This window comes from Hydra vulgaris, chromosome 13, assembly GCF_038396675.1.
Source record: "Hydra vulgaris chromosome 13, alternate assembly HydraT2T_AEP".
NCBI classification, from domain to species: Eukaryota; Metazoa; Cnidaria; class Hydrozoa; order Anthoathecata; family Hydridae; genus Hydra; species Hydra vulgaris.
This window is the reverse complement of record NC_088932.1, coordinates 11,014,536-11,037,565: the sequence shown is the minus strand read 5'-3', so window position 1 is coordinate 11,037,565 and position 23,030 is coordinate 11,014,536. Positions and strand designations below refer to the sequence as shown.

At 27.2% G+C, this 23,030-nt stretch overlaps 2 protein-coding genes across 3 annotated transcripts in view; both read left to right on the top strand.

Annotated features, from left to right (window-relative positions):
• LOC136089207 (neural cell adhesion molecule 1-like) overlaps positions 1–4,273 on the top strand; it is a 73,403-nt gene extending 69,130 nt beyond the window's left edge. Inside the window, exons 9-10 of one of the 2 annotated variants that reach the window (XM_065814950.1) lie at positions 3,128–3,215; positions 3,855–4,273. In XM_065814950.1, the coding sequence (XP_065671022.1) occupies positions 3,128–3,209 (82 nt within the window). In that variant the 3' untranslated portion in view covers positions 3,210–3,215; positions 3,855–4,273. Of the gene's footprint in view, positions 1–3,127; positions 3,216–3,519; positions 3,544–3,854 lie in introns of those variants that run through there. The other variant, XM_065814951.1, reaches the window with a different exon arrangement.
• Positions 4,274–5,572: 1,299 nt separating this feature from the next.
• On the top strand, positions 5,573–6,143 carry LOC136089637 (calsequestrin-2-like). Its single transcript, XM_065815688.1, has 2 exons — positions 5,573–5,774; positions 5,962–6,143. The coding sequence occupies exons 1-2, from the start codon at positions 5,573–5,575 to the stop codon at positions 6,141–6,143; spliced, it is 384 nt and encodes a 127-aa protein (XP_065671760.1).
• The last annotated feature ends 16,887 nt before the right edge of the window (positions 6,144–23,030 follow it).

Here is a 23,030-nt window from a genome sequence, read left to right as displayed (position 1 = left end):
TTTATAGCCAAAGCTTATTAGGATGGAGTGATCCCAATCAACACTAAGAAGATTGCTGACATCCATAAACTTATGCCTAATATTCCAGATGATGAAGATATTAAACATTTTTATGAATAGATTCTGGCTTGGTATACTGTAAATGAAGGTGGTCCAGAGTTTGAGCCACTGTAGTTTAATTACCTTGTCAATTTTTTTTAAGATGGGCACAAAAAAATATTTTCACCACATAATGGTTTTATTTGTAAAAAAATTTTTGTTGTACTAAAAGTATTACATTATACGCAAATATGTTTTTAAAACTGAATTTTTGATTTATCTTTATTTTTACAAATCGTTACCTAAAAATACTTTTTCTTGGCACTGTAAAAATACTGTTCTCCTCCATAAAAGCCGGACATCTGACAATTCTGTACAAGAGACTATTCAGAATCAAAATGTACAATAGACTCTATTTCAGAAACAACATTAGCCAGTCAAATAAAAAGTCCCTAAAAAGATTTAAAATGAATTTTTTTTGTAAAAAATTTTTAAACAACTTTGTTAGTATCAAGTATCTTTAGTTGTTTTTTTTTGAAAATCATTAATGCTTTGTATAAAAAATTAAAATGTTTTTTCTTACTTCCCAAAAGTTACATTTTTTAACTTATGATGTTTCATAAATGACCCATTCAAATATGAAAGTTAGGTAACAAAAATAAATGTATAACCCTTAACATAAAAGATATAATAACATTATATGTAAGTTACATGTTAGATAATGTAAAATCTTTGTAATGTTTTAAAATATATTAAGAAATTTATATTAACTTTTAAATCATGTGGAAGCAAAATAATTTTTTTAAAAAGAATACAGAATACCACCAGATAGTGGTGAAAATGTAATGTTTATATATTATAACTTAAGAACAGCAAGTGATAACTGGCAGGGTCTGACGCCTCCTAATAAATCCTAAAATATCCTAATATTTTAAAAACCTCCTAAAAAGACCTCTATTCTCCTAAAATGTACTTGAATTTCAAAAATATTTTCCTATAATCTCCTAATTTAAACTTGTTTTTTGAACTTTATGTTTTTTTTCAAACATTTTTATTTAACTTTTTGAATAATATTTAAGTTTTGTTAAAAAAGTTTTTCAATACTCCTAAATAATCCTAATTTTTTTATTGGTTTTTCCAAGTTTACTCGTAAAATCTCCTTGAAAATCTCCTAAATTCTTCTAATTTTATAACTCAAAAAAATTGTGGCTACTCTGATTGAATTTCACTTATGTTTTTGATATTTTATTTCTTCCTTAAACAGTTGTTTACTTATGTAAAAGACTGAAACTATTGATTTGTTTATTTTTGTTTCTGTTATAAAGGATGGTTATATAATAATAACTCCATGTTAAATTGGAGCGCTATTAGGAACTTCATTATAAGTTATCATAGAGTTCCGTATAGAGATATAATAAATAATAAATATAAATGGAGAAACTTTCTCTGTAGTGAAATTGGTTTGCTATACCAAAACAACATTAGTCATCTCTTCAAACAAACAAGTTCAATAAAATATCATTTTTATTTAAATTGTCGTCTTTGTTTGAAGCATCTCATCTGTTGCAAGCAACAATATCAAACGTGGAAGAATGAGAAGGCTATAGTAACTTCGGGACTGTATTTTCATTTTGCAGTTTCGTTAGACTTTTAGGTATAAATTTTGTTCGAGCTATTTTTATAAAAGTTTGCTTTGCTGCATGACAACATTATCTGGTAGTGAATTCCACATGGAAGCAACTCTATTGTTAAAGAAATGATATCGTTGAGCACAGTTCTTTATGATTTCTCTGCTGATTAGAAATGTTGAACTTTGCGAGATTAGAAAATGTTGAACTTTGTAAATTAACTTTTTTTTCGATTAGCTTTATGTGATGCTTTTGTGACTTGATTATGGAATTTAATATCAGATGCCAATAATATGAACAATGACCTAAATCTTGTTCAGTTGATGTTACTTCAAGCTTAATTCTCTGATGTGTACTAAGGTCATTAATACAGTAATCAAATTTTGATAAGTTAGAACTACCTAGAATACGCATTACTTTACACTTGCTTTCGTTGAGTTGCATTTGCCATTATTTTGTCCATTCTGTGATCCAATTGATATAACTCTATTATATAACTCTGCAGCCGTTCACAGTCCTTTTTGTTTTCAATTATAGAAAGTATCTTTGTGTCATCCACATACATTTTACAAGCGTTATTTATCTTATCAGGCAGATCATTAACGTATGTAATAAACAAAATAGGTCCCAAAACAGAACCCTTAGGAACGCCGCTAGTTTCTTTTCTTAGAATAGGCCCTGCTAATATATATATATATATATATATATATATATATATATATATATATATATATATATATATTTATTATATATATTTATTATATATATTTATTATATATATATATATATATATATATATATATATATATATATATATATATATATTTATTATATTTATTATATATATTATAATATATATTCAAAATTAATAACTATATATATATATATTACAATATTTATTATATATATATTAAAATATATATCCAAAATTAACAACTATATTATTTATATAAATATATATATTATAATATAGTTTTTTTTATTTTTATTTTTTATTTTTTTTTATTCACCTCCTCAAGGCCGAGAAGGCCACTACAGAGGAGGAGGCTACTTATTAGTGGTTAATAACCCTCTCTCAACTCTATAGCTCCGAAACACGAACCTTGACGAACAAGGCCGCTGCGCGGAGAAACAAGTTGAGCGCGGTACTACCAGGGACGTGGTGGGGATCGAACTCGGAACCTCTCGCTTATGAAGCGAGCGCTTTACCACTACACCACTACCGCATATGTTATTAATTTTGTTAACAACAAAATAACTTTGCCCTGTTATATCTAACGTAATTAATAGCTTGACGCTTGACTGTTAAACCGGTCAAAAGTTAACTTCACGTCCAGAATTTTCACTGCAAACGTGACTGCTTTATTGCAATAAATGCGAGATTAGAAATTGTTGAACTTTGAAAATTAACTTTTTTTTTTAAAGTGTGTGAAATTTACTATGAATTATTTTTGGTTTAGAGGTAACTCTCCTACTAAAATTGTCTATTCTGGAGCCGAGGATTCTGTTAGGTTGCGATCATCAAAAGAAATTGTCGCTTGATCTGTTGTAAGTGTCTGCCGTTTTTAAACGAATATATTACTATTATTTACATTAGTCCTGGAAAGTTTTGGATTATGTTAATATATAGAAAAAGTATCGATAATTCTTGCATATTTTGAAAATATTTTAAATCTTTGTTAGATTTTTAAGTTCCGCAATTATTATTTTTTTTTTTTGTTATTCTTCTGCGAATGAAAAATGGGATATTTTCTTATTTTAAACGAATTATTATTATTTATTCATTTCTTTATTTTTGATAATTGGTGTTGGCTCTAACTTCGTTTAATGTTGTTTTTTTAATTTTTTTCAGATGTTTCTGTTAAAATCACGATACCTTCGCACTGAAAAAATTTTAAATTGTTTTTTTCATCTAAAATTCATTATGCTTTTAGGCCGCCAAAAATTAATATTTTTACTGAAGGTATCAAATAAAACATTAAAAAATTAAATTTTTATTTTTATTTTGAAAAAAATATTTTTGAGAGCATCAAACTTAAACGAGTTATTGTAAGCATTAAGTATATTTGACAAAAAAAATCTAAATAAAAACATCCTCTCCAGATGTGAAAAATATTTTTTGGAAATGGCTTTTTTCACTTTATTTTTTAATTTTTTTTTTTTTACTTTTATTAATTTTTATTTTAGAGTTCAACAAATTAAATAAGTGTCCAAAGTAGGAATAGCATGTATTTCAGTTAGATTTATTTACCTATGGTTTTAGGGTCGTCGTTTTCATGTATTGTAGTTGATATGTTAAAAAATCAATTTAAAGTGAATTCCTCTTAGGGTTTTTTAAAAAGAACACAAAATGTCTTGCATAAAACTGCTCTTTACTTGTGTTATATTGTTTAGTTTTTATATCATTTGCAATTTATTTTTTTTACTTGACAAATTGCAATTTTTAGTTTTTGATCTATAAAAACTTTTTATGTTCAGTTTATGAAAATATTTAATTTTGAGCATTTAAAATTTTTTTGTTTATAAAAAGTAATTTTTGAATAGCAAACGAATCAATTTTGCTTTTTGTAAAAATTATTTTAATGTAGTAGATGCATCAAACACGATATTTTTGTAGTTTTTTGAATCATAAGTTTTTATTACCGACTTTTTTTTATTACCTAAAAAAAATATTTGTATGCTTTTTGTATCATTTAGCAGACGTTAGCTCAACTTAAAATTTGCTTGATTCTTGTGTATCTAATATAAGCTTAAATCACTAAATTAAATTAGTAAGCTATACTTAAATTTAGATTCACTAAAAATTTAACAACATTAAAAGTAAAATAAAACTGTGTTGTTTTGTAACATTTTAAGCTAACTTCAATTACAAATAAAAACTAATACTTACATGTTATTTATGTAATCAGTGGCACTTTTCATGAGAAGTGGAGGCCCTAAGCCTAAGAGTCTGGAGGTCCTAAGTGAAGGCCCTTGGTGCTTTCTGTTTATCTAAAAGCTTAGCGCTTTCTGTTTATCTAATAAATTTCATTTTTTTAAATGTAGAACCAGTATTATCAAACAATGTTTCAGAAATTACATAACATGATCTGCCCTTTTTGGAATCACTCGCTTGCTCGGGTCCCTTTACTAGCTCAGGCCCCCCATCGTGACTTAGTCCGCGTACCTTATAATTTACCATATAAATTAAATTTTTTTTAAAAAGTAAAACCATAAAAGTAGTTATTTACATTTTTAAATTAAGTGAATAGTTTTTTTGAGACACCAATTACTCAGAGATTACTGAAACGAAAGAAGAATTAGTATCAAGGTTGATACTTGGAAAGATGGGTTTGAAGCAAAAGGGCTTAAGATAAAAACAATTTAGACAAAAGTTATGTATTTTAAAGTCAAGAATGAGTAAGCAGAAAATACTGGGAAGTGGTCATGTGGAATGTGGAGGAAGAGAGTTGGAGCTAACTCTATAGTTTGTACAGTTTTTGCACAATGATTTCATAAGAGATGTAGATATTGAAGAGATGTTCTCTAAAGATTGTTGGTTTGAGTGTAGAAAATGTATAAAGATTGTTGGTTTTGAGTGTAGAAAATGTATAAAGATTGTTGGTTTTGAGTGTAGAAAATGTATAAAGATTGTTGGTTTTGAGTGTAGAAAATGTATCTTTGGTTAGTATTGACAAGAAGTTAAAAAAGAGAATGAAATAAAAAGTGGAGAAAAGATAGTTGTTAGTAAATTTTGTTATCTTAGAGACACAATTGGATCAGCTGGTGGAGCAGAAGAAGCATCTAGAGCAAGAGTAAGGTGTGCTCGGGCTAAGTTCCGAGAATTATCTCCACTTTAAACAGCAAGAAGTGTTTCATTAATGATTAAAGGAAAGTTCTACAGCCCATATATCCAGAGCGTTATGATGTATGACAGTGAAACATGGGCAATGAAGATTGAGGATGTCCAGTTTTTGGAAAGAACAGAAAACATGATGATTAGATTGATATGCGGTGTGACTTTAAAAGACAACAAAAGCAGTGATGATTTAAGAAAAAGATTAGGTGTTGTGAGTATATCTGATTGGGTGCGTCAGGGAAGAATTAGGTGGTTTGGGCATGTAAAGCGTAAAGATGCAGATGAATGGTTATCAGCATGAAGAAAGTTAAAAGTTTCAGAAAAGAAAGCGAGAGGTAAAACTTGGAAAGAATGTGTTTCAGAGGATTTAAAAAAGCTACATTTAAATAAAGAAGATGTTTAAAACAGTGTGTGTTTACAGAAACGGTATTATGAGAAAAGTCCAACCCGTGTAAGCACGAAAACAAAGAAACCAAAACCATGATGATGATGATGATGATGATGATGATGATGATGATGATGATGATGATGATGATGATGATGATGATGATGATGATGATGATGATGATGATGATGATGATGATGATGATGATGATGATGATGATGATAAGGATTATAATGGTGATGAGGATTACTAATTTAGCTGAGGCACCAGTAAGATTTAAGGTTAATGATGCTGCTACAGCTGCAATAGCAACAGCTACTTTAATTGACAATGGAGTAGTAGCTAAGAATAACAAATCTCAGATAAAAACAGAATATAAGGTGTTTTGTTAAAAAGCAAATAGCTAGTTCAATTAAAACTAAGCTTTATCCATAGGTTTCACAGCTAAAATTAATTGGTGTGGATGGCAAGAAATACAAAAATTTGTTAGTCTATGCAATGCAATACAATGGGTATTGTGTAGAACAACTCAAAATAAACATCACATCAATTTTACTTATTAAAATAGACTTCTTTCTGGAAAATATCTGACACTTCGAATAATGTTAGCTAACATTCCTCAGGATATTCTCATTAGTTTAGATGATTCGATGTCTCGTTGTTGTAATTAGCGTCGACCTTAGACATAGGCAAACTAGGCAGCCGATTAGGATCTCCCATTTTTAAAGATTTCTAAAGTTTGTTTTCGAAAAGAAAGTTATTTTTCATCGCAATTCCCAAAGTTATTCCATAGTTAAAAAAATTCTTTAAAAATTGATAGAATTCTATGAACATTGATGGAAGTTTAAATTAAACAAAAGTTCACTACAAAAAGGAAGTTATTTTTCATTGCAATTCCCAAAGGGGTTTTATTGTTAAATAATAGATAAGGATCGACCATAAATTACGCAACGTTAATTTTCACTAATTAATAAAACAAAAAAGATCAATGGTTTTCTCTCTCAGAGCCTTAGGCGTCGTCCATAAATTACGTCACGCTTGGGGGAAGGTGGCGAAGGTTAGTGGTTTTGTGACGACTTCATACGGAACTTGTCACTAAAGTGTTACGATGTTGTGACTAAGGGGAGGAGGTCATAAATTGCGTCACGTAATTTGTGGACAACCCTTTAAGTTATATCACGGTCGTTTAAAAGCGGCAAGTTATCATAAGCAAGTTACAACAACAACAAGATATTTATTTTTCTTTTTTAAATCATACAATAATATTATAATAATAATAGTAATAATAAATTTCATAACTTGATTGTAGTAAGTAAAAATAATTGCTTAATAAAAAAAAAAAAAATATATATATATATATATATATATATATATATTTATATATATATATATATATATATAAATGATAATAATATAAAATAATATAATAATGAGTAGATTAATTATAAGTATTTAATAATAATAACTAATTGATTGATAAGGATGGTGTAACTCATACAGAATTCTGATCAAAGGAGTGACGTCAGTTTTTAAATATAATATGATTAATAATAAGCATACACACATAGAACTTACATAAACCTAGTAAACATATAAACAACGCGGTAAGATGGCAGCTTAAAAATGGCGACATAATTAACCACGTTGAGAAATTATTTAGTTTTTGAATCCATTCTTATCGTAGTAATAATTGCAAAGTATCGAATTGTACTTCAACAGAAAGTGTCTAATATATTTATATTGTATTATTAAAATCGCACCTTGTTGATAGCAAATCAAAAAGATTATCATGGCAGTAACAAAATCAGACATGAAGAAAATGTTGACAGAAATGTTCAGCGAATACAAAAAAGAAACTGAAATAATGCTGAAGCAACAAGAAAAAAACTTTGTTGAGATTTTAAGCTCCAATTTAAAAATAATAAATGATCGATTAACCCAATTGGCGGTGCGGTGGTAAGTCTTCGCAAATGGCGGTCGCGTTTTTTTAACGGTAAAAGAGAAGAAAAAAAGAAAAGAAGAATATAAATATTAAAGATAAAACCAAATTATAATAACAAGTAAATAATTATTTATTTTATACGCATAAATAGTTCGTTAACAATCTTAAAAATCATCTTTAAACAAACGCACATAAAAAGTCATACAAAAAGGAAGGAAAAAAAAAAAGAAAAAAAAAGGAAAAAAGAACTTCGAATTAAAAAAAAAAAAGAACACTAAATAAACTTAAATAAAGATAAAAAAAAAAAAAAGAAATTTAAAGAAAACAAAAGAACTAAAGTGAAGTAAACAAATAAAGTAAAAATAAAAGTTAAAAAGTAAAGAAAAAAAGAAAAATTAAGTAAACTAATAAAAAAGAAAGAAGAAAAAGCAATAGTAGAACTAGAAGATTGTAGTGAAATTTAAGAAGAATTTAGTTTATTTATTTTATAATACATTTCTTATTTTATTTTATTTTTTCTAGCTTTTTTTTGTTTATTTTTCATTAATATTATTATTTTTACTGTTGTTAACATTGCTATAATTCTTTTCTATATTAATGTTTTTTTTAAAATAACTATTGTTGCTGTTATTATTGTTATCATTAATGTTGTTATTATTATTATTTATATTATAGTATATTATGTTAATATTATTATAATATACGCTTATTTATTACTTATTATTGATTTATATTATTTTAATTTTATATACTATTGCTTTATTATTTTCAACAATATATTTTGACATGGCAGTAAAGTACACTTGTAAATTCTGCAATAAACTAGTAGCTGAAAGTCATAGAGCTATTTTATGTGATTTTTGTTCTTGTTGGGTTCATGCTAAATGCAGTCAAGTCAATATATCCTCATATAATCTTCTTGTAGTAAACTCTTCTGACTGGTTCTGTAGTGACTGCATAATTAAGAATATGCCTTTTAGTATACTCTCTGACTTTGAACTTTCTTTGACTTTTTCATGTCAGACTCTTCCAACTAATATATTAAATTCTTTGGAAAGTCCGATACATTTCAAAAATTTATTTAAGGATTTAAGTAAAATCTCTAACACGAATACTAACTGCAAATATTATGATATTCTTGATCTTAATAAAGCTATAAAATCAAATTCTGAATTGTACCTTCATCTAAACATTGGATCTTTACCTTTTCATATTGATGATCTTCGCAGTCTCATAAGTTCACTTACTTCTCTCCCTATTGTGTTTGGTATTTCAGAATCTAAATTACAGATTAATGATTCTAGCATAACTGATATAAATATAAATGGCTATACTATCGAACATTGTCCAACTGAAGCGAAAAAAGGAGGTGCTCTTCTCTACTGGCAATCCAACATAAACTACAATGTTCGACAAGATCTTACAGTATACATCCCAAAGTATTTGGAATCTGTCTTTGTTGAAATTGTCAATCCTTTTTAAAAAAATATCATCATTGGCTGTATATACCGACACCCTTCGTTAAATCCTAAGGAATTCCTTTCCGATCATTTTAACCCTTTACTTGAAAGCTTAGTTCTGAAAATAAACAGGTTGTGATAATGAGTGACTTTAATATGGACCTACTAAATTACAATGAATCTAACATTATCTCTGATTACCTTGACTCATTATGTTCTTACTCATTTTTCCCTACAATAATTCAACCAACACGTATAACTTGTACATCAAAAACAATTATTGATAACATCTTTTTAAATTTTCAAACTCCTAATCTAATTTCTGGAAACCTCACAATATCAATTATAGATCACTTAGCACAATTTGTTTGTATTCCAAATACTCCTCCTAAAAACAAAAAAGTAATAACTACCAAACGATCCTTTAGGAATTTTGATAATAATAAATTTATACAGGCAGTATCAGATATTAATTGGGAACTTAATATTAAGAATGGTGACGATGTCAATGAATCTATGAACTTCCTTTTAAAATCACTTAACGCGATCCTTGATCGTCATGCCCCATACAAAAAACTTTCCGCAAACCAAATTAAACTCAAATCTAAACCTTGGATCACTGATGGAATTCTGAAATCAATTAATATAAAAAACAAGCTCTATAAAAAATATACAAAATCTAAAAATCCCAACACAAAAATTAATCTATTCAATAAATTTAAATTATATAGAAATAAAATAAGCAATTTATTAAAGAGTTCTAAAAAGTCATACTATATTTCCTTCTTTAACAATAACCTCAACAATACAAAAAACACCTGGAAAGGAATAGAAGAAATTATTAACATCAAACCTTCTTCGCCAAATAAGTCTTATAATCTTAAATGTAATGGTAAAACTATCTCAGACAGTGTGGCCATTGCTGACATATTCAACAAACACTTTCAAACTATACCATCAAGCAAAATTAGTTCCTCTAAAACTATTTTTTCTGATTATTTAAAAAACCCAAGTTCTAGTTCCTTTTTCCTTAATCCAGTCACTGAAAACGAGGTATCTGACTTAATAAGAAATACTCTGCAAAATGAGAAAAGTTTAGGTCCAAACAGTTTTCCCACTCGTCTTCTTAAACTTACTGCTCACGTTATTTCTAAACCTTTCTGTACCATATTGAATAATTCTTTTGAAAAAGGGCTTTTTCCGGATGTGTTTAAAATAGCCAAAGTCATTCCTCTCCATAAAAAGGGTTCTCAATTCGACCACAAAAATTATAGACCAATTTCTCTTCTTTCTAACTTAAGTAAAATATTTGAAAAAGCCATGCATATCAGACTCTACAACTTTTTTGAAAAAAATCAATGTCTTTACAAACACCAGTATGGTTTTCGTAGCAAACACTCCACAATTTATGCACTTATTAATATAACTGAGTCAATTAGGAAGGCTCTTGACAGTAAACTATTTGCGTGTGGTGTGTTTCTTGACTTAGATAAGGCATTTGATTCTGTTGATCACTCAATCCTTCTAAGTAAACTAGAACACTATGGTGTTAGAGGTATTGCTCACCAATGGTTTTTATCATATCTTTTTAATAGTTCACAGTTTGTCGCCATCAATAATGCTAAATCTTTGCCAATATTTTTCTTCACAGGTTTACCACAAGGTTCTGTATTAGGTCCACTGCTTTTCCTTATTTTTATAAATGATCTCAATATGTCTTTGAAATTTTCAACTGCTTACCATTTTGCTGATGACACAAACTTACTCCTTACGAACAAATCATTAAAAAAAATCAACAAACATATAAATCATGATTTATCCAATCTTCTTCAATGGCTGCGATCCAACAAATTAAGTCTTAATACCAGCAAAACTGAGCTTATCATTTTCAAATCAACTCAATCTAAAATCACTAAACACCTAAACTTCAGACTAAGTGGCCAAAAAATCTTTCCTGTAATTTCTTTAAAATATCTTGGAATCAAAATTGACTCGAATCTATCCTTTTCCTCTCACCTTAAAGACTTAGCACTGAAACTATCTAGATCTAATGGGATGCTATCCAAAATTCGACATTATGTCAACCATGAAACTCTGCTCAACATATACCATGCTATTTTTGGATCACATTTACGATATGCTTGTCAGGTTTGGGGACAAAGCCAGACAAAAGATTTTTTAAGAATATCTAATCTGCAAAACAAGGCATTAAAAATAATATACTTTCAACAATATCGCTCTAATTCTAATATCCTATACTTTCTATCCAAGATTCTGAAATTGTGTGATCTTGTTCATTTGTTAAATTGTCTATTTGTCTGGAATAGCAAGCAAGTAAACCTCCCTTCCTCATTTTGTAATTTCTTTACCACTATAAAATGTTCTCGCTACTATCTTCGATCTTGTAGTAACCTTAAATTATCTATCCCAAATCATTCTTCGGTTAAGTACGGTCATAAATCAATCACAAACCAATGCGTAAAATCTTGGAATAAATTACCTCTTCACCTTAAATCCCTAAACTCTATTAAACAATTTAAAACCCGTCTTCATGCTTTTTATTTGGAGACATACTGTTTGTAAAAAGTATATATATATGTGTGTGTATGTATGTATGTGTATGTGTATATATGTATATGTGTGTGTATATATATATGTATATATATGTATGTGTGTGTGTATGTATGTGTGTATGGGTATGTATATATGTATATGCCTATATGTATGTATATGTGTATGTGTATATATATATGTGTGTGTGTGTGTATATGTATATGTGTATATGTATGTATATATGTATATATGTATATATGTATGTGTATATATATTTATATATATATATATATATATATATATATATATATATATATAAATGTGTGAGTGTATGTGTATATGTATTTATATATGTATGTATGTGTTCATGTGTGCGTATGCATATATATATTCATATATATATATATATATATATATATATATATATATATATATATATATATATATATATATATATATATATATATATATATATATATATATATATATATATATATATACATATATATATATTTATATATGTTATACATTTTTTGTAACAATAACTTTTATTATTATTATTACTATTTTTATTGTTAAATTTTGTTAAATACTAGTGTTGTTCTTTATTATTATTGTTTTATATCATTATATAATTATATTCCTAATAATTACTACTGTCATTCATATTTTATTATTATTAATATCAATTTAATTTGTATTTACTTTATATTATTATAATATCTGTTATTATTAATGTTGTTTTTATATTATTACTAATATTATTATTAATCTGTTATTATTACTGATATTATTTTAATTTATAGTTATTATTTATATTATTGTTGTTGGTATTATTTTGTGGTTAACATCGTTATATAACTTTTACAGTTTCTATTTTTTTTTTTTTTCTTACAATTATCACCTTTTATCTGATTTTACTTTTCTTTTTATTATCACTATTTATTATAATTTTATTTGATAGGTGTTTACTTGAGATTAGTATCATTACTATTTGTAAATATCCTTGATGTAGACCTTAGAACTGATTAATAATAAGAAATAATAACCTTATAATAATAAGAAATAATAACCTTATAATAATAAGAAATAATAACCTTAGAACTGATTAATAATAAGAAAAAAGTACAAAAAGATCTTTATTCAGAACAAATTTGATTTGATTTGATTTGAAAACAAATCGGCGGAAAGTATAAACAAAATAAACAAATTAGAAAAAGAACTTGATGAATTAAAAGATAGTCTTAACTTTCACGAACATTTAATCGACCAAAAAATTAAAACGGCATGTAATAACTTGGAGAACGAAAGCCCTATAAAAAATATTAGCGAGAAAAATAGGATATTAGAAGATAGATCAAGACGAAATAACCTTAGAATAGAAGGTATTAATGAAAGTATAAACGAAACCTGGGATGAGATTGAAGATAAAGTTTTAAAACTATTCTCTAATACTTTAAGAGTCAACGAAGTTGAAATTGATAGAGCTCACCGCACAGGTTACAAAAAAGAAGGACGACCGAGAACTATAATAATGAAACTACTTAGATATAAAAATAAAGTTAAAATTCTAAAAGAAGCTTATCACCTAAAGGGACTAAACATCTATATCAATGAAGATTATTCTCGAGAGACAGCAATTATTAGGAAGAAATTGTTTATTGAGGTAAAACAAAGAAGAGAAAAGGAAAAAAATGTCGGATTAAGGCACGATAAAATTATTAAACTAAAAAACGTATCTACAAAGAAAGATGTAGTTAAGTAAAAAAACTAATTTTTATTATCATAAAAGTATATAGAAATTTAATAACAAAAATGACTGATAAAATAACTAAAACAAAAACTTTTGAGATTTTTGATAAGAAAAATACACTACTTTTGAATAAAAATAATGATTCTGATATAAATTTTTTTGAGGATATTGATATTGAGTCTTGTTACTGTAATGTTGAGGAAGTTTCTTGTTATATAGGCTCAACGCAACCATCATTTACGTCATTAACTTTAAACAGAAGTCTGAAAAAAATTTTGAAAATTTTAAGTCTATGTTACATAACATAAACTGTTAATTTAAGGTAATATGCCTTATAGAAACTTGGTGTCAAGATGAAGATTCCAATAATTCGAATCTTCAATTGACAGGGTACAAATCAATTCATCAAACCAGAGGTAAAGGTATGGGTGGCGGTATATGTTTTTTTATCCACAATACACTGCAATTTAAAAAAGCAGAAAATCTTAGCCATTGTAGTGAAGAATGTGAGTCATTAACCTTAGAACTGATTAATAATAAGAAAAAAGTACAAAAAGTTTTTTTAACTGCAATGTATAGACCGCCTAGTGGTAATATAAAATTGTTTGAAAAATATTTAGAACAGTATTTAGAAACGGTAAGAAATAAACAATTATACTTAATGGGGGACTTCAATATAAACCTTTTCGACATAAAAACTGATAATAAAGTTAAACGCTTTATAAATATTCTTAATCAACATGGTATATTACCATTAATTAACAAGCCAACTCGTGTTACTCATCAAACTAAAACACTCATAGACAATATCTTAACTAATAATTTTTCAAAATGTAACACTCAAAGTGGGATCATAAAAACCGATGTAAGTGATCATTTTCCAATCTTTTTTACTTCTAATTCAATATACAAAGAAAAATCTGATGGGATACCAAACAAAATAATATATATAAAAAAAAGGGAAATAAATAAAAATAGTCTAAAAATGTTTCGCGGTCACTTATCGCTAATAAACTGGCAACAACTTATTAACTACAAAGACGCAAATAAAGCTTATGAACATTTTATCTGTGAGTTCAGTAATGCTTATGAAAAAGCATTTCCAAAACAAGAAAAAAGAGTCAAGCTCAAAAATTTACAAAGTCCATGGATTTCATAAGGCTTCATCAAATCTTCCAAAAAAAACAAAAACTCTACGAAAAATATTTAAAAAAAACAACCTACAAAGATGAAAAAAAATATAAAACTTATACAAACCTTTTTGAAAAACTTAAGAAACAAGCTAAAAAAAATTATTATTCAAGTCTTTTACAAAATAATATTGGTAACAATAAAAAAACATGGGATGTTATAAAAGAAGTAATAGGAAAGGAAAAAATTGATCCAGGTAATATCCTGCCAAACCATTTAAATATCGATAACAAAAACATTGTTATTAATGATCAAAAAAAGATTGCTGAAAGTTTTAACAATTATTTTACAAACATCGGAAACACACTACCTAATAACATAACTCAAAGTAAAAAAATATTTATATCGTATTTAAAAGAAGTGGACTTTGTGATGGATGAGTTTGACTTATCTTCTGATGAGCTTCGAAACGCATTTAAAACAATACAACCAAAAAAGAGTCCGGGCCTTGATGATATCAGCTCTCATGTGGTTAAAGAAGTTTATGATGTTATTGAATATCCCCTATTGTATATCTTTAATCTCTCATTAAAAAGTGGAGTTTTTCCTGAACACTTAAAATTAGCACGCGTAGTTCCGATATATAAAAGCGGAGATAACTCTACTTTATCAAACTATAGGCCATACTTTCATGCTTCTCAAAAGTACTAGAACGCATTATGTACAACAGACGTTTTTCATACCTCCAAAATCACAATATCCTTTTTAATAACCAATACGGATTTAAAAAAGACCATTCAACTGAACATGCAGTAATAAAGTTAGTCAACGAAATTTTGAATGGATTTGACAAAAATCAATATACACTTGGAGTATTTATCGATCTGTCAAAGGCGTTCGATACAGTGGATCACAAGATCCTTCTATACAAACTTAGTAATTATGGTATAAAAAATAAAAATCTAAAATGGTTTAGATGCTATCTAAACAATCGTAAACAAGCTTTATATTACAATAAAACTTACACTTCCCTTCAAACCATTACTTGTGGCATTCCCCAGGGATCTATTCTAGGTCCTTTGCTTTTTCTTGTCTATATTAACGACATATTTTTGTCTTCTCGTATACTGAATTTTATTCTTTTTGCAGATGACACCCAAGCTTTCTACACCCACTCAAATATTAAAACTATTTTTAACATAGTAAATCAGGAGCTTGAAGAGCTAAGCGATTGGTTGAAAGCTAACAAACTTTCCTTGAACATTGAAAAAAGCAAATACGTTCTTTTCACAAAACCATCAAAGTCAGACACATTACCATTAAAACTTCCGGATATTTTAGTTGACAAAGCAATATTAAAAAGAGCATTTTCTGTGAAGTTTCTAGGAGTCATTCTAGATGAACATATTAACTGGAAAGAGCATATCAAGTTGTTAGAAAATAAAATATCCAAAAGCATTGGGATTATGCATAAAGCTAAGTATATTTTAAATAAAGTATGTCTTAAAAGTTTATACAGCGGAGAAAATAGAATTAGCCTCACCATGTGCTGATCCAATATTTTGTAAATCTGTAAACAAGTTTGTGCGGTACAACTTTTGTATCCACACACATATAATTACTGTTACAAACAACAACTTTTTAGATTATAATATAGCATAATTAAATTGCGGAACATTTGATAAAACCATAAAATGTATAATACTTGATATTTGCGGTAACAAATAGAATTAGCCTCATCAATAATTATTTTCAGTTTACTTGTATATTTTGATCTGGTGATACGCATTTGTGAGTTAGTTTTTTATTATTATTTGTAAGTTAAACAAAGACTGTGAAATCAGTGCTCATAAAGTTTTTAACATTTGGTTTTTGATACCTTTATTTGAAATGGGACGTGGTAAGCGTTTAACGAATGAAGAATTAGCAGTAATCAAAGCATACAAAGATACAGGCTTATCTAATCGGGAAATTGCAAAGAAAATTAAAAGATCTCCAAAAGTGGTTAACAATTACTTCAAGATTGGCGTTAATTATGGAGCCTATAAGGGAAGTGGTGGCAAACGTAAAATTGATAATCGTACTAAACGAGTTATTGTACGTCGTGCTGCTGCTCAGCACATGACTGCATCTCAAATTCGTGCTGATTTACAATTACCTGTATCTGTTCAACGTGTGAGACAAATCTTACATGAAGATCCAAACACAGTTTGGAAAAAGCGTAAACCAAAACCAAAACTTACTGCTCGTCATAAAAAAGTTAGATTACAATTTGCGAAAGAACACATGTCTTGGCAAGAAGAGTGGCATCAAGTTCTCTTCAGTGATGAAAAAAAGTTCAATCTAGATGGTCCTGATGGCTATCAATATTACTGGCATGATCTTCGAAAAGAGAAAGAAACTCGGATGAGTCGTAACTTTGGGGGTGGAAATGTTATGGTTTGGGGGGCTTTTTCCTTTGCTGGAAAACTTCCACTGGCATGGATTTCAACAAAAATGAATTCACAGGACTACATTGACTTATTAGAAATAAGTTTACTTGAACATGGTGAGGAATTGATGGGTGAAACTTTCACTTTCCAACAAGATAATGCTACTATCCATAATTCAAAGCTTACAAAAGCTTGGTTTAGAGAAAAAAATATTCACGTAATGGAATGGCCCGCACGTAGTCCAGACCTTAACCCAATTGAAAATCTATGGGGAATACTTTCTAGAAAGGTTTATGAAAATGGTAAGCAATTTGAATGCACTTTGGAGCTGAAAACTCGTATCAGAGAAGCTTGGAATGAAATATCTATAGAAACTATCCAAAATCTTGTGACTAGTATGTCAAACCGCATATTTGAAGTCATTAAAAATTCAGGAAGCTATACTAAATACTAAATGAGCGAAAAAACAAAACATTTTCTTTATTTTTTGTATATAACGCTAATGAGGCTAATTCTATTTTCTCCACAAATTGAATATTTTTAATTTTTTTTTCCATTTGGAATTAATTAAGCATACCAATTTATAAACTTTTTAGTTGTAGTAGAAGTAACAAGAAATAAAGTAGATTTCATAATTGTTTACCTGCAATTTTTGTTAAATTAGAACAAAAAATAAAGGTGAGGCTAATTCTATTTTCTCCGCTGTACTTTGCATTTGTTCATAGCTACATTAGCTTTGTTTACATGTTGCCTTGGCAAGTACTTACCAATCAAAACTAGCCTTAGTCTATAAAAAACAAAAGCAAGCATGCCGCATATTCACAAATGGATATGTTAGTGCTAAACAAATAATGAAAGAACTGAGAGTTCTTAATATTTATGAACAAAACATCTATAGCATCCTTAAGTTTATGTTCAAAGTAAAAAATAATTTGGTCCCAAAAATATTCCATAATTACTTCCAACTTATTGATCATAAATGCGAAACAAAACATTCTAAGCAGAACTACTATATTCCAAAAATGTCTTTGAGTCAATCCCAATTCTCAATATCTAGAAGAGGACCGCAATTGTGGAACTCATTTCTCACAAATAAGATTAAAACGATAAACTCTTTTCAACATTTTAAATGCGTTGTTAAACAACAGTTACTTGACCTCAACATTACTGAAACAGTCTCTTATTTTTAAAAAAACTTTCACACGTCTTGAAATTTTTTTTTTTTTTTTTTCCTTTCCATTTACACAACAGCTGGAAATGATTATGGTTATATGTATAAAAATACATTTAATTGTATTTATATTTATAAAGATACATTTACTTAGCTATTTTACTTATACGAGTTCTTATATTTATATATATTTAAATATCTTATAATTTGTGTTTATCTTATATTTAATTGATATTGATTGTAAAAAATAATTGAAATTAACGGGGCAAGATGATAAGACCATCGTCTTCTGCTTGCTCCAGTCAATTTGTTACGTTAGGAGTTTTGTAAAAAAAATAATTTTATATTGACGAAAAAAGATTATATATATATATATATATATATATATATAATATATATATATATATATATATATATATATATATATATATATATATATATATATATATATTTAAAAATCATACTTTGATGATAATAATAAAAAATAAACAAACAAGAAGTTAATGATAATAGTTATAGTAATCATAATTAAAAAAAAAGAGAGTATATTTTAAATATTTAGTGAAAATCATGTCAATAAGTTAGAACAAAATTGTGCACAGAATTTTTTTAAATTGATTTTGTTTTAAATTAAGAAAAGTCGATAAAGGTGGTTGGAGTTAGAGTTTTTTGAACTCATTCACATGCATACAAGACTCTTGTTCCATTAACAAATGCACTGATAGACAATAGAACGTTTACCATACTTCTGAGTTTTAAATGATGGTAGTTTTCCATTATATATGTTTCTAGTAGAGTATGTATGTATTATTCTATATTCTGTAAAAAAGTCTGTTATAGAAGAAGGTAAATTTTTATTAAGAGAGTCAAAAAAAAATATATATTATCATGCGCATTAAAACTTTTAAAAGTTTAGACTTTAATGATGTTTACGGCCTTTAGTTACAAAAATATTTATTTAATAACAACCATATATTTATAATTTTAGGTATTAATAAATACCTAAATCTTATTCTTTGAATAAAGTTATTATTGGGATTAAAAAGTTTATTGATAGTAAAATGAAAAAAATAAGAAGGAAAACGTCTCAGTATATTAAAATATGTTTTTTGTGCAATCATTATGTATTAGTCTAAAGCCTCATTTGTTTACTTTATTGAAATTCATTAAAAAAATTTCTGAGCGATGAAACTCAAATTTTTTTTTTAAATTTTAGATTAACATGTTCTTAACTCGTTTCTTTTTTCTGCTTGTTGGATTCAATTTTTTTAATGTCAAAGTATAACTCTACTAACACTTGTTTTTAAAACCCTTGTTTTTAACCCATGTTAAACATGTATATGTAATTACTGTACACGCATATATATTTTTGAATATATAATATAATACAGTAGAGTATATATTATGTCATTTTATACTGAATAGTTTATGATATAAATTTATACATAAATTAATATAACAATATAAATGCAATTTCGATATTCTTCTTTGTATGTTCTATTTTATCCTCCAATTTTAATGTTGTCGAGCTTAAAAAATCATATTTATTGTTGTTGTATTTATGTATCAGACAAATATTTTGTATAATTAATTAGTACAATACGTATTTACATATATCATTTATGTAAGTACTTATCATACTGTTGTCATAGTGTAAACTTAATTAAACAAAATATTTGCCTAATACATTCTTACTTATATGTAAGAATGTGTTATTTGGAACAAATTATATACAGTTGAACATACTGTTTGTACAATTGTATATACTTATTAAGGCCTATTAAATGTATTGTGTACAATACCTAAGTATATTAACAATATGTATATACAGTCACGGACAAAATTAAGTAAAATTGTTGATAAAATCGACAATCAAATAATAAAAACAAAATTATTTATGTCAGGATCTACATAACTGCAATAACTTTATGTTTTTTTTTTAATTTGATTCCAAAGAAAAACAAATATAATTATAACTCTTTGCAAAAGTAACTCTATTAAATGAAATTAGCTATCTTGCAATTTTTTTTCCCAAAATAATTGTGACAAAAGTAAGAAACATTTGAGTTTTTATTAAGAAATACAATGTTTTGTCAATAACTATTCATTAAAATTGCAAGAATATCAAGTCTGATTTTCATTTTTGTACTTTGTTGCACCACCTTTTGCTTTTATGACTGATTCTAAACGCCTTGGCATGCTTTTTACAAACTTTGACATGACGTCAGCACCAATTGAATTCCAAGTTTCACTAAGAACCTCATAAAATTTTTTTCTATTGGTTTGTTTTGAAGAAAATTTTAAAATCTAAAATTGCCCATAAATTTTCAATGGGGTTAAGGTCCGGTCTTTGTGGCGGCCATTTAAGGATGTGAAGTTTACTTTTTTTGAGGAACTGTTGTGTCACTTTGCTGGTGTGTTTGGGGTCGTTGTCTTATTGAAAAAAGAAATTGCAATCTAAATTCAATTCTTTAGCAGATTGACATAAATTTTTTGAAAGCAAACCAACATACAATTGTCCTGTCATTATACCTTCAACATTCACCAGTCTTCCCACACCATTCGGAGCAAAGCATCCCCAAACCAAAATTGAGCCACCCCGATGCTTGACAGTTTCTTTAAGATTCTTTCTAAGAGTGCATCACAAGGTCTGCACCAAACTCTTTGTCGTTTTTTAAAGCCAAATATTTGAAATTTACTCTCATCGGACCATAACACTGAGTTCCAAAATGCCTCACCCTTGTTAATATGCAGTTTTGCAAATGCTAAAATTTTTTATTTATTTATACGACTAATGAGGGGTTTACTTTTCTGAAGAGGGTAAACCACTTAAATTAAGTCTTCTCTGTACAGTTCGACAGGAAACATTTAATTTAAGATTTTCAACAATCTGTCTTAAGGTTATTGTTGATTTTTTTTTCCCTATTAGAATATCGGTTCTTGTTGAAGTCCTAAGGGGGCGACCAAGTCTTTTCTGATTTTCAGCAGAACCAGTTGTTTCATATTTTATACACATCTTCCTAACATCACTTACTGATATTTGATATTTTTCATCACATTGCTTGTAGGTTAGGCCCTTTTTTCGATCACAAGTGACCCTAGATCTGATGTCCAAGTTTTGCAGTTATGTAGATCCTGACGTAAATAATTTTGTTTTTATTGTTTGATTGTCAATTTTATCATCAATGTTACTTAGTTTTGTCTGTGACTATATATATATATATATATATATATATATATATATATATATATATATATATATATATATATATATATATATATATATATATATATATATATATATATAAATTAATGGAAAATCACTTAACAAAATTTTATTTCATTTAACACTGTGTTTCATCAATAAAGACTGATCAGGTTTCTGATGAGTCTTTATTAATGAAACACAGTGTTAAATGATAAAAAATTTTGTTAAGTGATTTTCTACTAATTTATAATTGCTCTGTTTTTTTAAGAATATTGAGCACTCTATTTTGTAGAATACATTTTAAAAATTGTTTATATATATATATATATATATATATATATATATATATATATATATATATATATATATATATATATATATATAAACAATTTTAAAATGTACTCTACAAAATGTTCTTCCAAAAGAGGGCGAACTCATTACTGAAAATGCCACTTAACTTACGTTACACGGAAAATAAAGTAAAAAAATTGTTTCCACTTTTAGGCTAGATTTTTGCGAATCAGTAAAGCGGTTTGTATCAAAAACTTTCACAAGATGTTGAGGATTCTATACCAATTTTAAAAATATATAAAAATTTATTAGAGGTGACCGGTTAAGGAAAATAAGCTGGTTATTTTGATACCATATACTTACGTATATGGTTTTAAAACGTTACATTACTAACGTTACCGAGCAACTATTATCGTGGATTTTTTATATCTATTATTGAGTTACGTTACGAAAGAATTGCAAAAGCACGAACTCATTCATTAAAAATAATTAACGAAGGGATTCTAAAAAACTGGTGGCATTCTTCCTGAGTGATTTTTCATAACATTTATGAAAGTTATCAAATCAAAAATGGTTTTTCCGCAAGACCAAGATCAAATTTAAAAAATGATTTTAGTATTGCAGCTTTGTAGATAAAAATTGATTTAAATAATAAAATATATAACTTGTCGAAGTTTTTCTTACACTTCTTACCTCTTATGCATATGCCTTATTTTCATTAGTTTGAATTTTTAAAATGCCGCAAAGTATTTACATTTAAATCTTTTAAAATATTTTTGACTTAAAAACTGCTGTCACAGTTTAGGAGGGAGAGGGGTTAAGGTATAGGTGATCGTTTGTGACAGGAGGGAAGGGTTAAGAATTGACAAAATTAGGGTGACGTGCTTTATGGATGACCCCACTTAATTGCATTTACAAACGATTTGTTTTAATAAATCAACAACAGAAAAAAGGTTTTAAAATTGATTTTTTTCATATTAGGAGAATAGTAAATAAATTTTTTTTTTTTTTAATGCCTAAATAAAAGTAGTTATTTAATTCTTATTTTTATTTATTTATGTATATTTATATCTTAACCAAAATAAGACTCTTTGAATATCATTTGGGCTCATTTTATATTAACTTTACTTAATCGCAAAACTTATTTTTTCAAAATGGATAAAGTAAATACTAACAATAATTCACTTCGCAACAGCAGT

Bases quoted from the DNA above. Each gene is read 5' to 3' on its own strand.
- LOC136089637 (XM_065815688.1), top strand. From the start codon at position 5,573: ATGTATGACAGTGAAACATGGGCAATGAAGATTGAGGATGTCCAGTTT. The intron at 5,775-5,961 runs GTAAAGATGCAG...AACCCGTGTAAG, and splicing joins GTGGTTTGGGCATGTAAAGC to CACGAAAACAAAGAAACCAA.